Source organism: Bos grunniens, chromosome 15 (assembly GCF_055505025.1).
Source record: "Bos grunniens cultivar Pamir isolate PY7600 chromosome 15, Bosgru_T2T1.0, whole genome shotgun sequence".
NCBI classification, from domain to species: Eukaryota; Metazoa; Chordata; class Mammalia; order Artiodactyla; family Bovidae; genus Bos; species Bos grunniens.
In genome coordinates, this window is record NC_141179.1 from 76,546,909 (window position 1) to 76,565,853 (window position 18,945).

The 18,945-nt window shown below is 39.7% G+C and overlaps 1 protein-coding gene across 50 annotated transcripts in view; it reads right to left on the bottom strand.

Moving 5' to 3' along the window:
* PHF21A (PHD finger protein 21A) overlaps window positions 1-18,945 on the bottom strand; it is a 192,761-nt gene that overhangs the window by 20,438 nt on the left and 153,378 nt on the right. For 34 of the 50 annotated variants that reach the window (XR_015142358.1, XR_015142359.1, XR_015142360.1 and 31 more), the window contains 3 exons: window positions 17,452-17,541; window positions 13,217-13,510; window positions 1,123-1,221 (listed from right to left, as the gene is read on the bottom strand). Coding sequence is in view for 47 of the 50 variants with exons in the window: in XM_086341302.1 (XP_086197428.1) it covers window positions 1,123-1,221; window positions 13,217-13,510; window positions 17,452-17,541 (483 nt within the window). In the remaining 3 variants the exon portion in view is untranslated. The remainder of the gene's footprint in view (window positions 1-1,122; window positions 1,222-13,216; window positions 13,511-17,451; window positions 17,542-18,945) is intronic. The other 16 variants (XM_086341330.1, XM_086341353.1, XM_086341341.1 and 13 more) reach the window with 1 other exon arrangement.

An 18,945-nucleotide genomic window follows, 5' to 3' on the forward strand; every position in this document is an offset into this window, starting at 1 on the left:
ACGAATTTATCCTCTTTATGGCAGTGATTCTGTCCAATTAGAAATACCTGTTATAACACAAGGGTACCTGCGTGTCTACACGGTGCTACTGACATAAGACATCCTTCAGTTTCTTTTGAAAATGGAATTTTGCTAATAATCTGCTCTCTTTTTCACCCTCCAAGCCTAATACTTGACACTAATTTTGCAGATGATTTTGTAAGTTTCTCAGCAACATGCATGACTAGTACTTCTTTTTGGTTCAAGTTTCAGTCTCTTCTTTAAAAAGCAGATTAAAAATTAATTCATTTCATATCATAAAGAATTATAATTTCTACTTGTTGTAGAAAAACCTGAACTGGCTTAATAAATCATTGCTCTAAAAAATGACATGAAGCTTTGATGGCTTCATGCCACTATCTGACGTGGTTTCATTACAAAGAATGCACTGAGGCCAGAAGGGAATGGATCTGGTCTAATAAAATCCAACTATCAGATACTCGTCATCATATTACCTGTCCATATTTTTCTTTTAGAGCTGCTTGTACAAAAGTATCAACTATAATATTCTATTGTCTAAGGACACACAAATTCACAATCTGTGTTTGTATCAGAGTTTTGTTTGCGATTTAAGTTTATAAGTCTATGTTAAGTTGCAGTACAGATGTTACTGTTTTCATCCCTACTTTTGTGCTTCAGTGATCTACTTTCGAGCTACTGATTCATCTGGGATTTGGGGATCTAATGCAATACAATAGTAATAACAAAAATGCACATGTAACGAGTGTAATCAATAACATAGATAGACGTTAACTGAGTGAACCGGACCCCTTATAGATGCTGGCTGAGACAAACAAAACAGAATGATCATTAGGAATGCCAGGGGGTACCTGGGGAAATGGTCATGCATCACACAATTCAAATCTGTGACACAGCTATGGAATCTCTGTTTGCCAGCTCGTGAACCCTAAGGCCACACTCTTAATCTGTCCCAGGCCAACCTGATTTGGCAATAACATCACTGAAGAGTGAGAAAGCACAAGAAAAGGAAATCAAGTGGTTCAGAAAGCAAGGGTCCCCCCTGATGTATGAGAGTAAAGTCACATCTCAGAGACTGAGCCATGCCTGGGAGGGCTGGCCTACCTGAGGGTTCTCCTCCCGTTTTGGTTTGGGTGCAGCAGGCGGGGTGACGGTGCGGCTCTCCGTTTGTTTCTCATCTGTTTCTGTGTGGGATTTAACCGTCTAGAAGAGGAAAATTAAATCAAACTTCAGAATTCACTTTTTATTAAGAGACTAAAAGCAAACATACTTTGTTGCCAACAAGAAAGAAAAGAACACACTCAAACCGGAAACATTAATAAAGGAGGTAATATGGACTTCAGGTTAGAAGGGGGAGGGACTTCCCTGGTGGTCCAGAGGTTACGACTCTGTGCTCCAATGGAGGGGGCCTGGGTTTGATCCCTGGTCAGGGAACTAGATCCCACATGCTGCAACTAAGACCCGGAGCAGCCAAATAAAAAAATTACAATAGTCTATTTCTATGTACTTTAGGATAAAGGAGTAGTTTTCCAGAAATAAGTCCATTCTTGTTACATATAGGGCAAGCTCTGGTTCACAGTGCACTTAAGATCTGAATGATGTTAAAAAAAAAAAAGTCTAACATACACACTTTTCTATTTCAGAAGAATTCCAATCACAGCCTTAAGAGAGGTTGCAGAACTCTGCTTACTCGGGACACTTAAAATCTGCCTGTATCATCCATTAGAGGAGAGACGCAATTGCCAAGGAAAGACTACCTCGTAAAAGGCTGACATCCTGATTGTAGCCAACCTCACCTTCCAGGTGCGTCCATTCAAACGAAGCACCACCAGTAGCATTACCATCTTCAGACACAAGAGGAAGCTAGCAAATTGGTAGACTGGGGGCTGGGTTGGCCTTTCTATTCTCATCATGACCCAAAGGCTAATTCATGTTATGAAATCCTCTGTAAATACTGAAATGATATTAGAAGAGTGGATACAAAAGTATAAACACAAACCTAATTTACTTTTTCAAAATTAAAAACAATGAAGATGCAAATGATCTTTTTGTATGGCAACAAGTAATTAAATAAAAGTGAAACTGTCTGATTATTGATGAGAAGGAGCCAAATGAAAGCCAAATGTAGAAAGAAGGTTCTACAAGCAGGATATCAAAAGGTCTCAGAAATCATTACGTTGTGAAATATTTTCCTAGACCTGAAAAACAAACATAATAACAAAGACTTTCACTTTATTTCCTGGCCACATCCATTATTTTCCTTCTGCTTCTCACATTATTGCTTTAGGAAAGTTTAAGTATCTGCCTTATCAGTACTGTGGCAACCACTAGGGGCATAAATGCTACTTTGCATTTTTCTTTTTCTTTTTCATCACGGTAATATTTCACCTCTGGACTATACAGAAGCCACTTGAGAGCAGGATTGTTCTACACTTTAGCATCCCTTTGCACCCAGCACAGGGCCTCACCATAGAGCAGGTATGCTGTAAAGAGGTGCTGATCTTCTGGGTGGGGGGTAGAACCTTCCAGAAGAATCACTTGCTCTCCTCTCTCACACACTTTTTTTTTGTTTTAACCAAAAAGGACACACTTCCCCCAAAAAACAAACCACCAAACACACCTACAAAGGAAGATAATGGGAAAGTAGCTTATAGTGGCTGTTTTAAGGTCCTGCATGCCCAGGAAGCTGATTTCATAGCTCTGTGGATCGGAACAACAGGAGTCTGATAGGGGAGGGAGAAGGGGTCAATTATAAGGGTTTGCTGCTCTACTCCAAGGTTGTGTGAAGTCTCTTGGGGTTTCTTATTTCCATCTCTAGGGCTGAATAAAGCAGGTGGTGGTAATGCCTCCAGGGAAGATCAAACCAATTCCTCTTCGCTAAGGAATTATCCAAGGTTCAAATTTTCTCTCATGTAAGAAGAGTACAGCTATCTCAAGGTTACATAAACAATACCAAAATCATCCAAGAAAATAAAGATAAAGGAAACGAAACAACAGGAAGGGGGACTTTCCTGGTGGCTCAGTGGTAAAGAATCTGCTTGCCGATGTAGGACACACGGGTTCAATCCTTGGTCCAGGAAGACACCACATGCCACAGGGCAACTTGAGCCTTGACATGATTGCAGTTCTGGCCAACTAATCTGAATGCAAATTTGTCAGGGACCTTGAGCCAGGACCACCATGCTGAAAGGCAACCTGATTTCTGACCTCAAGAACTGTGTGGGATAATAAATTTTTGTTGTTTAAAACTGCTTACAAGAAAAAAAAAATTAGGGGAGGGGAGTGACATCACAGAAATGGCCGGACAGGGAGTTTTAGAATCATTCTTTTCACTGAAACAAACATTAAGCTGGCAGAAACAGAGAGAATCAACTTTTAAAAATTTTGCAATCTAATAAAAAACTGAGAACAACCAGTGAGGCACCTACTGAACAAAGAAGCTGCTAAATTTTGTTAAGAAACTATTTTCCCCTACCTACCTACAAAGCCATCCGCGAGCTCAGCAGAGGCTTTGGAGATGGTAACCTGTGCTCCTGGTGTGTTTTGCTGAACCTTGTTTTCAACGTGTAGCTGTGTATTCTGACCTGTCTGGTAATCCCCTGAGGACTGGCACAGAGGCTGACCTGTGTTTGCCCACCTAAGGTTGGAGTGGCTTTCCAAGTGCCATCTGATGAAAGCATCTAAAGACATAAGCTACTTGTAGTTACGTGTGCAAAGGATGCTGGATGGAGTATGCAGCAGACAGACTCAAAGGCCTAGGAAGGAGGAGGCTGAGGAGGAAGATCCTTAGAGGAGTGAAGGCTTTAAACAGCTATCCCATACACTGGGGAATCCAGAGTGCATGGAGCATTACCGGGACTAGATGCATCCTTAGAAAAGAGCTGAGAGAACCCTAAGCTTGCACCTCTGCTGATGTTTGAGCTCTGTCCAAGAAAGAGGTGAAGTCTAAGACAGTTACAGGTGGCCTGTTTAGCACAGAAGGAATGCCCCTGCTCAAAGCCAATCTGCAAAGACCAAGATAGGCTTTTCTGTTTTTAATTTACTTATTATTACCTTTTTCTTCTTTTTGGCTCCAGTTGTTTAAGTAAATCTAATAGGACAGAGATTTCAATAACCACAGATGACAAGAAATAGTATTTGTAAAAACAGTCTGGAAAAGGCACTAAACAGAAAAACAGCAGAGGCTCTCAACAATCAATAACAATAAACCCCGGGGTAGGAGGAGAATCTAATTTCCAGAGTTATCACGTTGTAATTTAAAAGTGAACGTTTTTCACAATTAGGAGGCACACAAATAAACAGGAAAGTATAGCTGTTTCATTGGGGAAAAACAATAAGAAGACACTGGCCTTAAGGATGCCCAGACATCAGACTCCCTAGAGAAAGACTTTAAGTCAACTGTCTTAAATATGCTCAAAGAGCTAAAGCAAACCATGGCAAAAAATGAAAAAATAACCCAGGAGAACAATGGCTTACCAAAAACAAAATATTAATACAGAGACAGAAATTATTTAAAAGCAGCAAATAGAAATCTGCGACTGAAAAATAGTTGAAATATTCATTAAAGGAGTTTAGGCAAAAGAAATAGTCAGTGAACCTGATGACAGGACAACTGAAATTAACCAGTCTAAGGAGCAGACACAAAAACGAATGCAGAAAAATGTACCGAGCCTAAGAAACCTGCAAGACACTACTAAACATGCCAACATATGTTATAATTCCCAGGGGAAAGGAGAGACAAAGAAACAGAAATGATCTTTAAAGAAAAACAGCTACAAACTTCCCAAATTTGATGAAATACAGGATCTACAGGCATACCTTGCTTTATTTACTGCACTTCACGTTATGGGATTTTGCAGATATTGCATTCTTTACAAACTGAAGGTCTGTGGCAATCCTGCCTCTATGTCACATCTTGATAATTCTCACAATTTTTCAAACATTTCTGTTATTATTATATTCAATAATATAAATAAGGTGTTTTGTGATCAATGATCTGATTCTACTACTGTAGAAGATTATAACTTGCTAAAGGCTCAGATGATGGCCAACATTTTTACCAATAAAGCATTTTTAAATTAAGGTATATGCATTTTTTTTTGGACATAATGCTACTGCACAATCAGTAGACCACAGTATAAACATAACTTTGATATGCACTGAAAAACCAAAAAATTCACGTGACTACCCTTATCTGCTTTATTGTGGTGGTGTGGAACTGAACTCACAGTATCTCCGAGGTTTGCCTGTATACATTTAAGAAGCTCAATGACCTCCAAGGAGGATAAACTCAAACAGGACTTAAACTGAAACACAACACAATCACACTGTCAAAAGCCAAAGAGAATCCTGAAAGCAGCAAAAGCAGAACGATGCATCGCCCCTTAGTAAGGGGTCCTCACTAAGATTAACAGTCAGTTTCTCATCAGAAACCAGAGACCAGAAGGCAATGGGATGACATGTTTAAAGTGCTGGAAGGACCTCCTTGGTGGTCCAGTAGTTAAGGCTCCACACTTCCACTGCAGGGGCCACGGGTTCAATCTCTAGTCAGGGAATTAAGATCCCACATGCCATGTGGTGTGGCCAATAAATAAATAAATGAAGTGCTAAAAGAAAAAAAGACTATCAACCAAGAATTCCATTTCCTGCAAAAAGCCAAGGGAGTTCATTGCTAGCAGGCCTATCCTAAAAGAATTCCCTTTAGGTTATTCAGGATGAAATAAAAAAACCCTCAGACAGTAAATTAAACTCCCTACCCCAAAACAAAAACTTCAGTAAAGGTAACTATATAGGTTAATGTAAAATCCGGTATTACTGTGGCTTTGATTTGTAACTTTCCTTTTTGCTTCCTATATGATTTAAAAGAGAAATGCATAAACAGAAATTCTAAATATGTGTTCCTGGCTACACAATCCATAAAGGTGTAATGTGAGACAATAACAACATAATGGCGGGCGGGGGGTGGGCAGAGCTTCTGTATACTACTGAAGCTAAGCTGGGATCAAATCAAATTACATTGGTCCAAAAAGATGTAAGACATGTAGATAACAAAATAGCAAAATGGCCTAAGTCTGTGCCTATAGGTAACCACTTTAAGTGTAACTAAACTCACAAATCAAACAACAAGAGTGGCAGAATGGATTAAAAAAAAACAAGATCCAACAATACGCTCTCTACATTTTTGAGACAAAAACACAAGGTATCCATCAAAGAGTGGAAGAAGACACTGCATGGAAACAGTAGTCAAAAGAGTATAGGGATGCCTATCCTAATATCAGACATTTAAACTCACTTTAAGTCAAAGATTGTTATAGGAGACAAAAAGGTCATTCTATATTGACAAAAGAGTCAATTCATCAAGAAGATATGACAATTTCAAATACATAGGCACCGAACAACAGAGTCTCAAAATATGTGACACATATACTGACAGAACTGAAGGGGAGAAATACACAGTTCTATAATAATAATTGAAGACTTTAATACCTCACTTTAAATAAAGGGAAGAACATGTACAAAGAAGATCAATGAGGAAACTGAGGACTTAATGCTGTAAACCAGCTAGACCTAAGAGACATACAAACAACAATCTACTCAACAACAACAGAATACACATTCTTCTCAAGTGCACATGAAACACTCTTCAGGACAGACTCTATTTCAGGACACAAAACAAATCGTAATAAATTTTAAAAGACTGAAATCATATGAAGTATTTTTTATGATGATAATAGAAGCCAGAACTTGACACAAAAGCAATACTGAAAATTTTTAAGTAGGTAGAAATTAAACAACATACTCTTAAACAACCAGTGGAACAAATAAGAAATCACTGGGGAAATTTTCTATCTCCCTGAAGAATGAAAATGATAATCGTACATACCCAAACTGATGAAACACAGTGAAAGCACTGCTCGGAGGGAAATTCATGGCTGTAATGGTCTACATTAAAAAATAAAAAAGATTTCAAATCAATAACCTAAATTCATAGCTTAAGGAACTAAAGAAGAACTAAAGCTAGTGGAAGGAAGGAAATAGTAAAAATTATCTCCACATTAGCGTGGAGATAAATGAATTGGAAAATAGAAAAATAACAGAATTAACGAAACCAAAAGTTGATTCTTTGAAAACATCAACAAAATGACAAGTCTTTATTTAAACAGGATAAGACAAAAAAAGACACAAATAATGAAAATTAGAAATAAAAATGGCTATATTACTATGACTCTTCTAGAAATAAAAAGGATTATAAGAGAATACACTGAACAACTGTACACCAATAGGCTGCCAAAGGGAAGGGGCTTGCAGAGGGGATGGTGAGAGTCTGGGGTAGCAGATATATATCCATCCTGTATACAGGATGGATAAACAACAAGCTCCTACGGTACAGCACAGAGAACTACATTCAATATCCTACGATAAACCATAATGGAAAAGAATATAAAGATGAATGGTAACTGAATCATTATGCTGTACAGCAGTAATTAACACAACACTGTAAATCAACTATACTTGAACTTAAAAATTTTTTTAATTGTATACCAAAGACAGATAATATAGATGAAATGGATAAATTCTTATGAACATACAAATTACCAAAATGGACTCAAACAGAAAATCTCGACAGAATATACAACTAAAGAGATTGAAACAGTAATCAAAATACTCTCAAAAGAGAAAGTCCAGGACAGACAGTTTCTCTGGTGAATTCTACCAAACGTTTAAAGAACTAACACCAATCTTTCTCAAACTTTCCCAAAAAACAGTTATCTATTATGAATACAGATGCAGAAATCCTCAATAAAACACAAGCACACCAAGTCCAGCAGTATATTAAAAGGATGATACACAATGATAAAGTAGAACTTATCTTAGGAATGGAAGGTAATATACCATGTTAATAAACAAAGGCAAAGAAAAACAATGTGATCATCTCAGTTAATGCAGAAAAAACATCTGTGAAAACTCAATACCCATTCATGATACAAACACTCAGAAAACTAGGAAGAGATGGGAACTTTCTCAGCTTTATAAAGGACATTTATGTGAAACCACAGCTAGCACCATACTCACTGGTGAAATACTGAAAGCGTTCCCTCTGAGATGAGAAACAAGAGAAGCATGCCCACCTTCACCACTGCTATTGAACAATGTAGTGGAAACTCTAGCCAGAGCAATAAGGCAAGGAAAAGCAATGCGAGGCATCCAAACTGGAGAGGAAGACATGAAACTCTATTTGCAGAGGACCTGATCTTACATACATAAAATCCTGAAGATCCACAAAGCAACTACGATAGCTAATTAATGAATTCAACAAAACTGCAAGATCCAAAATCATCACAAAAATAGCTGTATTTCTAACACATTGTAACTCATAATAGCAGTGAACAATCCTAAATGGAAATTAAGAAAACAACTCAATTTACAATATCATCCAAAAGAATAAAATATCTAGGAATAAATTTAACCTAGGAGGTAAAAGACTTGTATATGAAAACTATATAACACTGCTAAAGAAATAAAGAGAACCTAAATAAATGGAAAGACACCCATGTTCAAGTACAGGAAGACCGAATATTGTTATTAAGATGGCAATACTATACAATCTACAGATTTAACACAATTCCTATCAAAATTCCAACAGCCCCTCCCTCTTTTTTTTTTTTTTGCATAAAAATTGGAAAAGACAATTCTCAAATTCATGTAGAGCTACAAGGACTCCTGAAGAGCCAGAACAATATTGAAAACGAAAAATGTTGGACTCATCCTTCCCAATTTCAAAACTACAGCAATTAAGACAGTGTGGCTGGTAATGGCATAAGGACAGACACATAAGCCAACAGAATAGGACTGACAGTCCAGAAATAAACCCATACATCCATGGTCAACAGATTTCCAATAACGACAGGATGATAGTTCAAATGGGGAGAGAATAGTTTCTTCAAAAAATAGTGCTGGGAGAACTGGGTATCCACATGGACCCTTGTTTCACATTATATATGGAAAATTTAAGTCAAAATGGATTACTGACCTACATATAGGAGCTGCTGCTGCTGCTAAGTCGCTCGGTCGTGTCCGACTCTTCGCGACCCCATGGATTGCAGCCTACCAGGCTCCTCCGTCCAAGGGGTTTTCCAGGCAAGAGTACTGGAGTGGGTTGTCATTGCCTTCTCCGACATATAAAAGCTAAAACCATGCAACTCTTAGAAGAAAAATTAGGGTTAAATCTTTGTGACCTTAGATGTGACAACGGTTTCTTACCTATGACACCAAAAAGCACAAGGAACAAAAGTGTACCTCAAAATCTCTCAAACTATCTGGATTTCTGGTTTTTATTTATTTTTGGCTGCATTAAGTCTTCGCTGCTGCACAGGCTTTCCTCTAGTTGTGGCGAGCAGAGGCCACTTTCTAATTGTAGTGTGCAGGCTTCTCATTGCAGTGGCTTTTTTTTGCAGAGCGCAGGCTCTAGAGCGCACAAACTTCTCCTGTGACTCCCCGGCTCTCCAGCACAGGTTCCCTAGTTGTGGCACGTGGGCCTAGGTGCTCTGCAGCGTGTGCGATCTTCCTAGATCAGGGAGCAAACCCATGTCTCCTGCATTGGCAGGCAGATTCTTTACCACTGAGCCACCAGAAAAGCCCTCTGGCTTTTCTTAGAGAAGTTTTCCATATGATAAAAATTGGCTACTGTCAAAAAGTAGCTGCCTCCTTGAGACGGAGTATATTACTCTGCAGTTTACCGCAGTCTTTTCTACTTTCTATTCTTTTTTTTTTAATTTTATTTTATTTTTAAACTTTACATAATTGTATTAGTTTTGCCAAATATCAAAATGAATCCATCACAGGTATACATGTGCTTGACACCAAGGCCAAAATGTCAATTTTGTCACACTGGTCTTACTATTTCAAAGATAAATTAAGAATACGACTGGGATATCTCTTGTATTCATGTTCCCATTGAAAGTGGGAAAAAAAAAACCCATTTGTTTACTCCCAATCTGTGTAATTTATTTTTATTTCCTACTCTGCACCTGTACGAATTTGCAAATCTTGTTCTTTTTTGGTTTTAAAAGATAGAAACCAAAAACTCTGGAAAATACTAGAACTAAATTAGCCACATATACCTCTGAATTACAAATTCACCTTTTGAGGCCACAATGCACAAATAATCAAAGTCAGACACCTACAAAGGTTTTAAATGTCCAAGTGGTCACACCAATCAAGGTTAAAATTTGGATTGAGAGCAAAGCAAAATCCATCTTTTGGTCACTTGGCTCTGTTTTCCCCACTGGAGGGCAAAGAGTCACTACCTCAAATTTCCTTAAAGGGAAGACTGGGATTTGAAGATAATATATAGGATAATATTCTCAACTTGGAAGTACTTTTTTTTTTTTTAAAAAAGAAGATACTGTGTAGGTTTCTATATAAAATAATAAATGGAAGTAGGGGAATAGGTAGCAATCTGACAAATTTTCCCATAGAACCTGGGATTTTTTCAGCAGTCTAGCCTTGGGAAATACACAGAAGGCTTTGTTGCAGTGGATGGGATGGCATGGCATGGATAAAAAATGAACATTAATTCCTGGGAACTAACTGTGCCAGGCACAGTCTAACAGACTTTAAGTGCTTTATGACTTTCTAGCATCCACAGGTGTTTAGCCCCGTTTCACAGAATGCTGGAGAGGACAAAGACATAAAAGGAAGCAGAGTCGGGGCTCGGATGTAAGTTTGTCTGGCCTTACCTACTTTTCTGCCTTAAATATGTTTCTAGCCTCAAAGCTCTTTAAACTTTACCACTCAGTTTCTCACAGCCACAATGTAATATGGCTTCTAATAAGGGATAAGACAGGGGCTCTTTCATCTGGGGTGGATAAGAAGTTGCAGATGCCTAATGGGGGCAGGGGGAGGAGAAGTGGACAACTGCTGTTACAGCTGATGTTACCTCTTTCCTTTCCTACAGGGAAGCCTTTGAAACTACCCAACCTGCCGTGCTTCCTCCTATGAAGGCAGAGTCACAGCACCTGCCCCAAATGCTCTAGAGACTGAGTTTTGTGATGGCACAGGCTTTAACTTACCAACCCTCATGTCAGTACATGTAGCGTAACAGCTGGCACGGAATCAACACATTTTTATTAAGTGATTGCTATCATCCTAAACAAAAGAGCAGAAAGCAGAAAGGAACCCATCTAGCCTGGTCACATACAGAATGTTAGGATACAGGTTTGGGTATCTCTACGAGTAGGCTGTAAGTGGTACTTCCGTGGCTACATATTGCCTATCTATTAGATCTCTTAAACAGCTTTAAATGAGATGCTGGAAATGAAATATGAAGAGAAAGGGGGAGAGTAGAAAGATCTGAAGATAATCTTGAGAATGGAGTCTAAAGAGAATCCTTGCTGACTGAGCTTGATAATCTGTAGGACTGCTATGCTAAACTAGAACCGCAATGACTGCATTTATTTATCAGATCAACAAGAAGGGAGCCCATGGAATTCACTGCTGGAAAAGTTTTTTTAATTTATAGATATATTTTTATGGTATTATAATTAACATGAAGAGCTCTATCAATATGTAAGGCTGAGATAGGAAAATATATTCAAGATCTAATACGGAAAAAACAAGTTACAAAGTAATATATAATCTGATTTTGCCTTTTGCTTTAAAAAGAAAATATGGACGAATACGATGCTAAACTGCTAGTAGAAACTTAGAAGGCAAAAATTATGGGAGAAGTTTACTCTCTTCACAGATCATGAAGGAATGCACTTTCTACCGTATGTATCTCTGTAATGTCTGGATTTTCTTTTACTATGAATGTGTATCATTGTTGTAATCAGAAAAAAATAAAAAATGGAAAATATTTTTGTCTCCTAAAAGTATCTTGATCAAATAAGAGGTCAAAGAGAAATAACATTCTAAAATAATGTTTTGAAACCACATTCTTTGTAACTCTAAGGCTCCTCAGAGGTCGTCTGAGAGCCAGCATGGGATATGACGGCAGATGGTCTACAAACATGACTCCACCCAAACTCCTAAGCTTGGGCATCTTACTTTCCTTATTTCATACTGAAGTTCGCTGATAATAAATTTGAAAACTTCTGATCTAAAATGCATGTGAAGTCACTTATCTCTAAATAGTCCTCAAAGCATCTCCTAGGGTTTGAGTAGGCTCCCCAGGAATAGATACGTGTTTTTGCTTGTGTTTCCTGATACAAGATTGTGGTACCCAGATTCTTAGTGCCAGATTAGCAGCATTTATGAGCTGCCCGGGTAGAAAGCCGGTACTCCATGCATAAGGCTCCTCTGTTCAAGGCGGCCAAGGCAGCAGGAAGCCTTCTCATTTCCCACCATCTGGCCAGCCTCTCTGAATCATGGTCAGCCACCCAGAAGCAGAAGATTCAGGATCACCAGAGACTATTTTCAGATGAATGAGAACTCAAGCCTGAGCAATTAGAAATAGGTCAATGACTTTTTAAAGCAACCTTCTTAAAAGAGCTTTTCTTTGCAAAAGTCTTTCTTGTCATTGGTTTTTCTTTAAATAGAGTATGGTGACTGCCTATAAATCCTTCTTCTTGGTTTTAAAACTCTTTCTGTCATAGAACCCTTATGTATTCTTGGAGGTTTAGTTCTAGAGACTTGCATTTCTGACACAAAATCTGATTTTAGAAATATAAATGAAAGGCTTCAATATTTGAGCTAAATGTCTGTAACCTCTAGAGTTAAAAGAACGCTTTTAGAAATCTTAATTTTTCATTGGCTCCTCATTGTCTGTGAGAGACAGGGAAAATCTTTGTAATGAAATTCTTTTCCTTGTTTTGTTTATTCTTCCTGACTTTTATAGTGATATCCTCATCTGGATTCTCACCGGGCAGAAAGGAACATGGCATTTTCTGTTTACTTCCTTATCTGTGCTTCCTGACTGAGGGCAGTAGAACTCATCTGTGAATTTCTGCTTCTGAACCAGCAGGGGGAGCTCACCCACACAAGAATCAGAATCCACCTACAAGGAGATGGTGCGTAAAGCAACCCCAACTTTCTTCAGTAAGAATGGCCCTTTTGTACTGTGGATAAATTATCTCCTGATAAGCAACTAACAATGGTGCTGAGATAAAGAGCCTTTGAGAAGATAAAGACCCCTTACAGGCTGCCCAGCCTCAACGGCAAAGCTACTGCCCAAAGCAGGTGCACACTGAGCCTGTACCTGTTTTTCAAGGCTTGGCTTGCTAAGCTGTACAGTCTGAGGTCCAGCGAGTCTGGTCCCTGGAGTAGCTATCACAATGCTGGTGAGCTGGGCCATGGGGAACGTTTTGGCTATGGTTGCAGTCTGCCCATTGACGACACGGACGGGGTGGATAGAATTCTGGGAGGTAGGGAGGGTCGTGGGGGTGAACTTGGTCAACATGACGGGCCTCTGGATAAGCTGAGGAGCTGCGAGCATGGGAGGAGGTGCTGGGGCAATAGGAATGTTATTCTGGGCCACAGGCTTGGGTCGAACCTATGGAGAAAGAAAGAACAATTATCGTATTACTTAAACTTCTCAAGTCCTATACGCTTTAGACACTGCCAGATCTTCTACACTATATATGTGAAATGGTATTCAGTACAAATATTTATTGATAGCCACTTTAGAATTATCAATTCTACAGATCTCAGGATACATATTATTACAGAGATGCACTGGCTCTTAAGAGGATCCAGATGCTATCCTAGAATGTAGATTTTCTGATTCCAAACCATAGCTCCCTCTCCTATACCATGCCACCTCTTCAGGCTGAGGTCAGATGCCTAATCCAGAGACTGGTCCCACCCAGAACTTGTGCCTAGCAATGGTAATCACACTGCCAGTGTCCTGAACTCGCATCCTAACTTTCTTCATGCCCACAGCTTTAGTTCACTCTCATCTCTGGCCCTCTAACTCCCCGTTCTCAGCCAGTCCTTCTCTAGGTCTCCCTTGGGGCTTCCTCTGCCTCTGCTCAATCCAAAATATAACTATTTCTCAGGGTTTTGTCCTGGAACCCCTTTACTTCCCAATGTCCTCACTCCTCCTGGGAATTCTCACGCATCCTATGGCTTCAATTACTATCTACATATTGAAGACTTCCACACTTAGATCTTAGGACCAGACATTTCCTGAACTTCAGAATCATTTGTTCATCTCTCTGTTATACATCTCTACTTGGAAATTTCACAAGAAGTTTAAAATCAACATGTCTAAAACTCATCAACTTCTTCCAATCCTTTCGTCTTATAATCATTACCTCAGTAAATGTACCTTAGAAGAAAAAAAAAAAACCTTCAGAATCATTCCTAATGCTTCCACTCTACCTCTGCTTCCTAAATCCTTCTCAAATATGTCTACTTTTCTGTCCTCACTGCCACTACACTAGCTGTATCATTTTACTGAAACAGTGGCAGAAAACTGTGATTAAAACATGGGATTATCCTTGCCTGTGTTCAAATCCTGGTTCTACCACTTACTAGTTAGCTGCGTAACCTAAGGTAGCATACCTGATCTCTCTAAGCCAGTATTTTTTAAACTTTCTAAATTGTGACTGGAGGCAAAATCCTTTCTCCTTATACATAAGAATTTGACCTTCAGTTAACTCTAGCTGTACACCCCTGGAAGTCTGATAACAGAAGAATGCCAACTATGTTAGTAGGAACACTGCTTATGGTAAAAATGACCTCTTGTTGCTAAATCAAATCTACTATTTCCATTACTTGCAAAAACCACAGATAGAAATTTGCTATAAACACTTTTGAAAAAAAAGATCAGATACCATGCTTTGGGCTTCCTAAAATGGGGTGACTCTTATAACCGGGCATGTCCACTGCGGGGACCTTGAAAGCCGAATTGTTGCAAGATACACTGGGCTCCTGAGAGGCATAAGGCTTCTGTGCCAGGGAGGCTCTCTTACTGTCCTGCTGAAGACCTCATTTGCCTGTACCTGAGCAGTCCCTGGATAGCCACAGTGACTGTTGTATGGATGCCTGTAGGGACTCCTACTGAAGAAAAATGTCTGATGCTATCTTGCTGGCAAGTGCTGGTTTCTGTCCTATATCATTCCAAGTGGACTGGTGCAGAGAGTGGCCTTTGATAGTCTTGTGAGTCTGAATACTTAGCTGCGTCTAAGACAACCCTATAGTGTGTGCTGCAGATACATAACAGAAAATACGTTTTACACTGTAAACATAAATATTTATCTATACATAGACATAGACATTTATCTATACATCTATTTTTAAAAAACCTCATGAAACAATACTATGTGCAACATACTCTAACATTTCCTTTCTGTTTTCTTCATTTTACTTAAGAACTCTGGTTACAGTCCACCAAATTGATTTCACAGTCTACTAATGGGTCATGACCCACCCTTTGAAAAACAGACTAAACCTTAGATTCTTATCTAAAAAAAAACACCATCTACTTTCACAGAGTTGTTGTGAGGATTAAAATAGATAACCCATGTAAAATGCCCACTACAATAAGTGGCATAGAGTAAGATTCTCTAAACATTAGCTATTGTCATTGTTGACACTGTCCTAATGGTTTTTCCTGCCCCAGTCTAGTCAATCACCAATCTATTCTCTACACAGTGTTAAGGGGGAATTTTCTAGAACAAAAATATAATCATGCCAAGCACTTGTTTGAGAACAATTTAATGGATCCTCACTGTTCCTAGGTAAGGCCCAATTCCTATATAGCCTCCAAGGTTCCCAAGGCACTGGCCCATGGGCTTATCCATCCCCACCTGTTACTCTAGCCTGAGTCAGCCGCGTGGCCCACACGCTCGGCCACATCAAATTTCCTTTGGTTCCTTAAGCCTATGTGTTTCTCACCGCTGTGGACTTGCATACATGTTCCTCTTTCTGCCCGGCACGTTTTTATTCCTCCTCCACAACTATGTCAAACTAACATCATTAGGACTTTAGGTCTAAGATTGAATGTCAACTCTTCAAGGAAACTTTCTGTAATACTCAACGGATGAGATGGGTGTCCTTCTCATGTGTTCTCAGACTATACAGTACTTCCAACAATTGTACAGTAGCTAAGAAGTGTCCAATTCTTTGCAACCCCATGGACTGAAGCACACCAGGCTTCCCACCTCCTGAAGCTTGCTCAAACTCATGTCCACTGAGTCAGTGATGCCATCCAACCATCTCATCCTCTGTCACCCACTTCTCCTCCTGCCCTCAATCTTTCCCAGCATCAGGGTCTTTTCCAGTAAGCTGGCTCTTCGAATCAGGTGGCCAAAGTATGGGAGCTTCAGCTGTAGCATCAGTCCTTCCAATGAATATTCAGGGTTGATTTCCTTTAGGATTGGCTAATTTGATCTCCTTGCTGTCCAAGGGTCTCTCAGGAGTCTTCTCCAGCACCAGTTTGAAAGCATCAGTGGACACAGTGATTGCCGTACGTGTGTCGGAAGCTGCATGAGGCTGAGAACTATCTTGAAACCCTCACATCCATAGTTCTTAGGGCCCTTTTGATACCTACAGCATTAAGGATTTACTTGATAAATTATTGATTTATCTCATGTTAGCACTGCCCATCCCCCTCCCCAAGGCAATTCAGAAATCACTAATGGCCGCTGACCACTCACTTCCTTCAAGCCCTTCTCTCTCTGTCTGAAAGCTAAGGCTTCAGATAGGAATACCCAATCTTTCTACCAGGCAAGGCAACTCCCCGTCAAAACCCATACTGGGACAATCCTGGTAGTCTGTCACGAAAATGGTGAGTTCAGCCCAATTGCTGGAGGAGCGCTCTCATGAGAATACGGGCAGTGCTGCTTGGGTCTGGGCTCCCTAGTAGCTTCCTAGCCTAAGTCTTTGTTAGCAAGACTTTGGGTTTCAGTATAAGGCTCAGTGCCATCACTTCCCAGGGAACAGAATGCTTTCTACTAGTTGGCTTGCTACTGTCTCCTCCCTACTCGCCTCAGCATATGGGGTTCAGTGGTGGGGGAGAGAAGGGAGAACTGCATTCCTTCCCCATTGACAGGCAGTTCTGGCTAAATTCTTCCAGTAAGTTGATGTCATAAGGTTAAAAATGGCGCTATCTTAATTATTTTAAACTTAGGACAGTTTCCCTTTCCATACATCCCTCTGCTACAGCCTTTTGTCATTGCTAAAAACAACCCCCTGATGATAACATAAGCTTCTTCTGAGGGACTTCCCTGGTGGTCCAGTGGTTAAGACTCCATACTTCCACTGCAATGGGCAAGGGTTCAAATCCTGGTCAGGGAACTAAGAACCCATATGCTGTGTGGCCAAAAAAAAAGCCTTCTTCATGGTATAGGGATCTGCAGCTAGAATCTTTTGCTAAGTGGGATCTGAATACAGCTGAATTGACAAGTACATTATAGGCTGCTTCTTAAGGGTCCACAAGGATTCTTGTCTCACCTAACCTGTCACTGGGCTTGGCACTGATATACTTACCTGTGGAAGAAAGTTTGGACGTGGAGTGAGTCTAGGAGGGGGGATAAACTGTGGTACTTTGATGGGCTGAGGAGGTGTTGCCTGAACCTGCTAAAAAAAAATGAGAAAGACAAATCAGAGGGGAAAATAATTACTCAATATAAAATAAAAGCTAGGCATCCTTTTTTTTAAGAGTATAATTGCTTTACAATGTGTGTTAGTTTCTGCTATACAACAAATTGATCAGCTATATGTATACACATATCCTCCCCGCTCCTGAGCGTCCCTCCCACACCTCAAGGTCGTCACAGAGCACCGAGCTGAGCTCCCTGTGCTGTGCGCAGCCTCCCACTAGCTCTCTGTCCCACACACAGTCGTGTACGCACGTCACTGCTACTCTTCCGATTCACCCCACCCTCCCCCTCCCGTGGCCACGTGTCCATTCTCTACATCTGTGTCTCATTCCTACCCTGTAAATACGTTCATTGGTGCTATTTTTCTAGATTCCATATATATGCGTTAAAATGTGATATTTTTCTCTAACTTACTTCACTCTATATGACAGACGCTAGGTCCATCCACATCACTACAAATGACTCAATTTTGTTTCTTTTTATGGCTGAGTAATATTCTATTGTATGCATGTACCACATCTTCTTTATCCATTCAGATGTCGATGGACATTTAGGTTGCTTCCGTCGTCCTGGCTATTGTAAATAGTGCTAAAGCTCAGTATTCTTAAAGGATTTTCAGCATCACTATTCTCTCGATCAGACATTATTTTCTACAAGCTTTCACTGGAGAATTAACCATCTGAATTAACATCACCTTAAGAAACTTTCTTACTCTCCTGCTTGCATGCTTTGCCCCATAAAGTGAACCAATCACATTTGTTTCCTTATACCTCTAATGTAGAACATAACAGACTCGGCAATCTTAGATGCTTTCCTTTGACATTCAAGAACTCTTGTACTTGTGTATTTTAAAAGTCAACACTGATTCCAAAGTAAAATCAGATTTGCAGCCTGGACAGATGGGCTTTTTCCTAATATAAGAGTTTTACCTAACAGTGAATGGCTTTCTTCCTACAAAGAATTCTCTAACTCTCAGCATCTGGCTGAGTTATTTGGCTGGTTCCCTGAAGATTCCTGGGTAAGCAGCAGAGCTTCCCTTTAAGGCCCTCTAGCTTCACTCACCACTGGTCATCATTCGAAAGCCACCAAGAGCCTTTAGCTTCCACTTTAAGAACAGACTTTTAAACTGCAATTTGGATATATTCTGAAAACATTGGGTTTTAGATGGCTTTATCCTAGAAATCTCAAGAACAACTTTTGTTCAAGAACTTCTTCCTTCCAGAGGTCGTTTTTTTCTGATGGACCTTGGAATTGACACTGTTATTTGTGTGTCTTAAACATTTTTAAAGTGCCCCAACTAACTCCAGTACTTCCTGGGTGCAATTTCAAGGAAGAGTGAACTAAAAAAAATGAGCAGGGCCTTCCCCCTGAACTAGGAGTA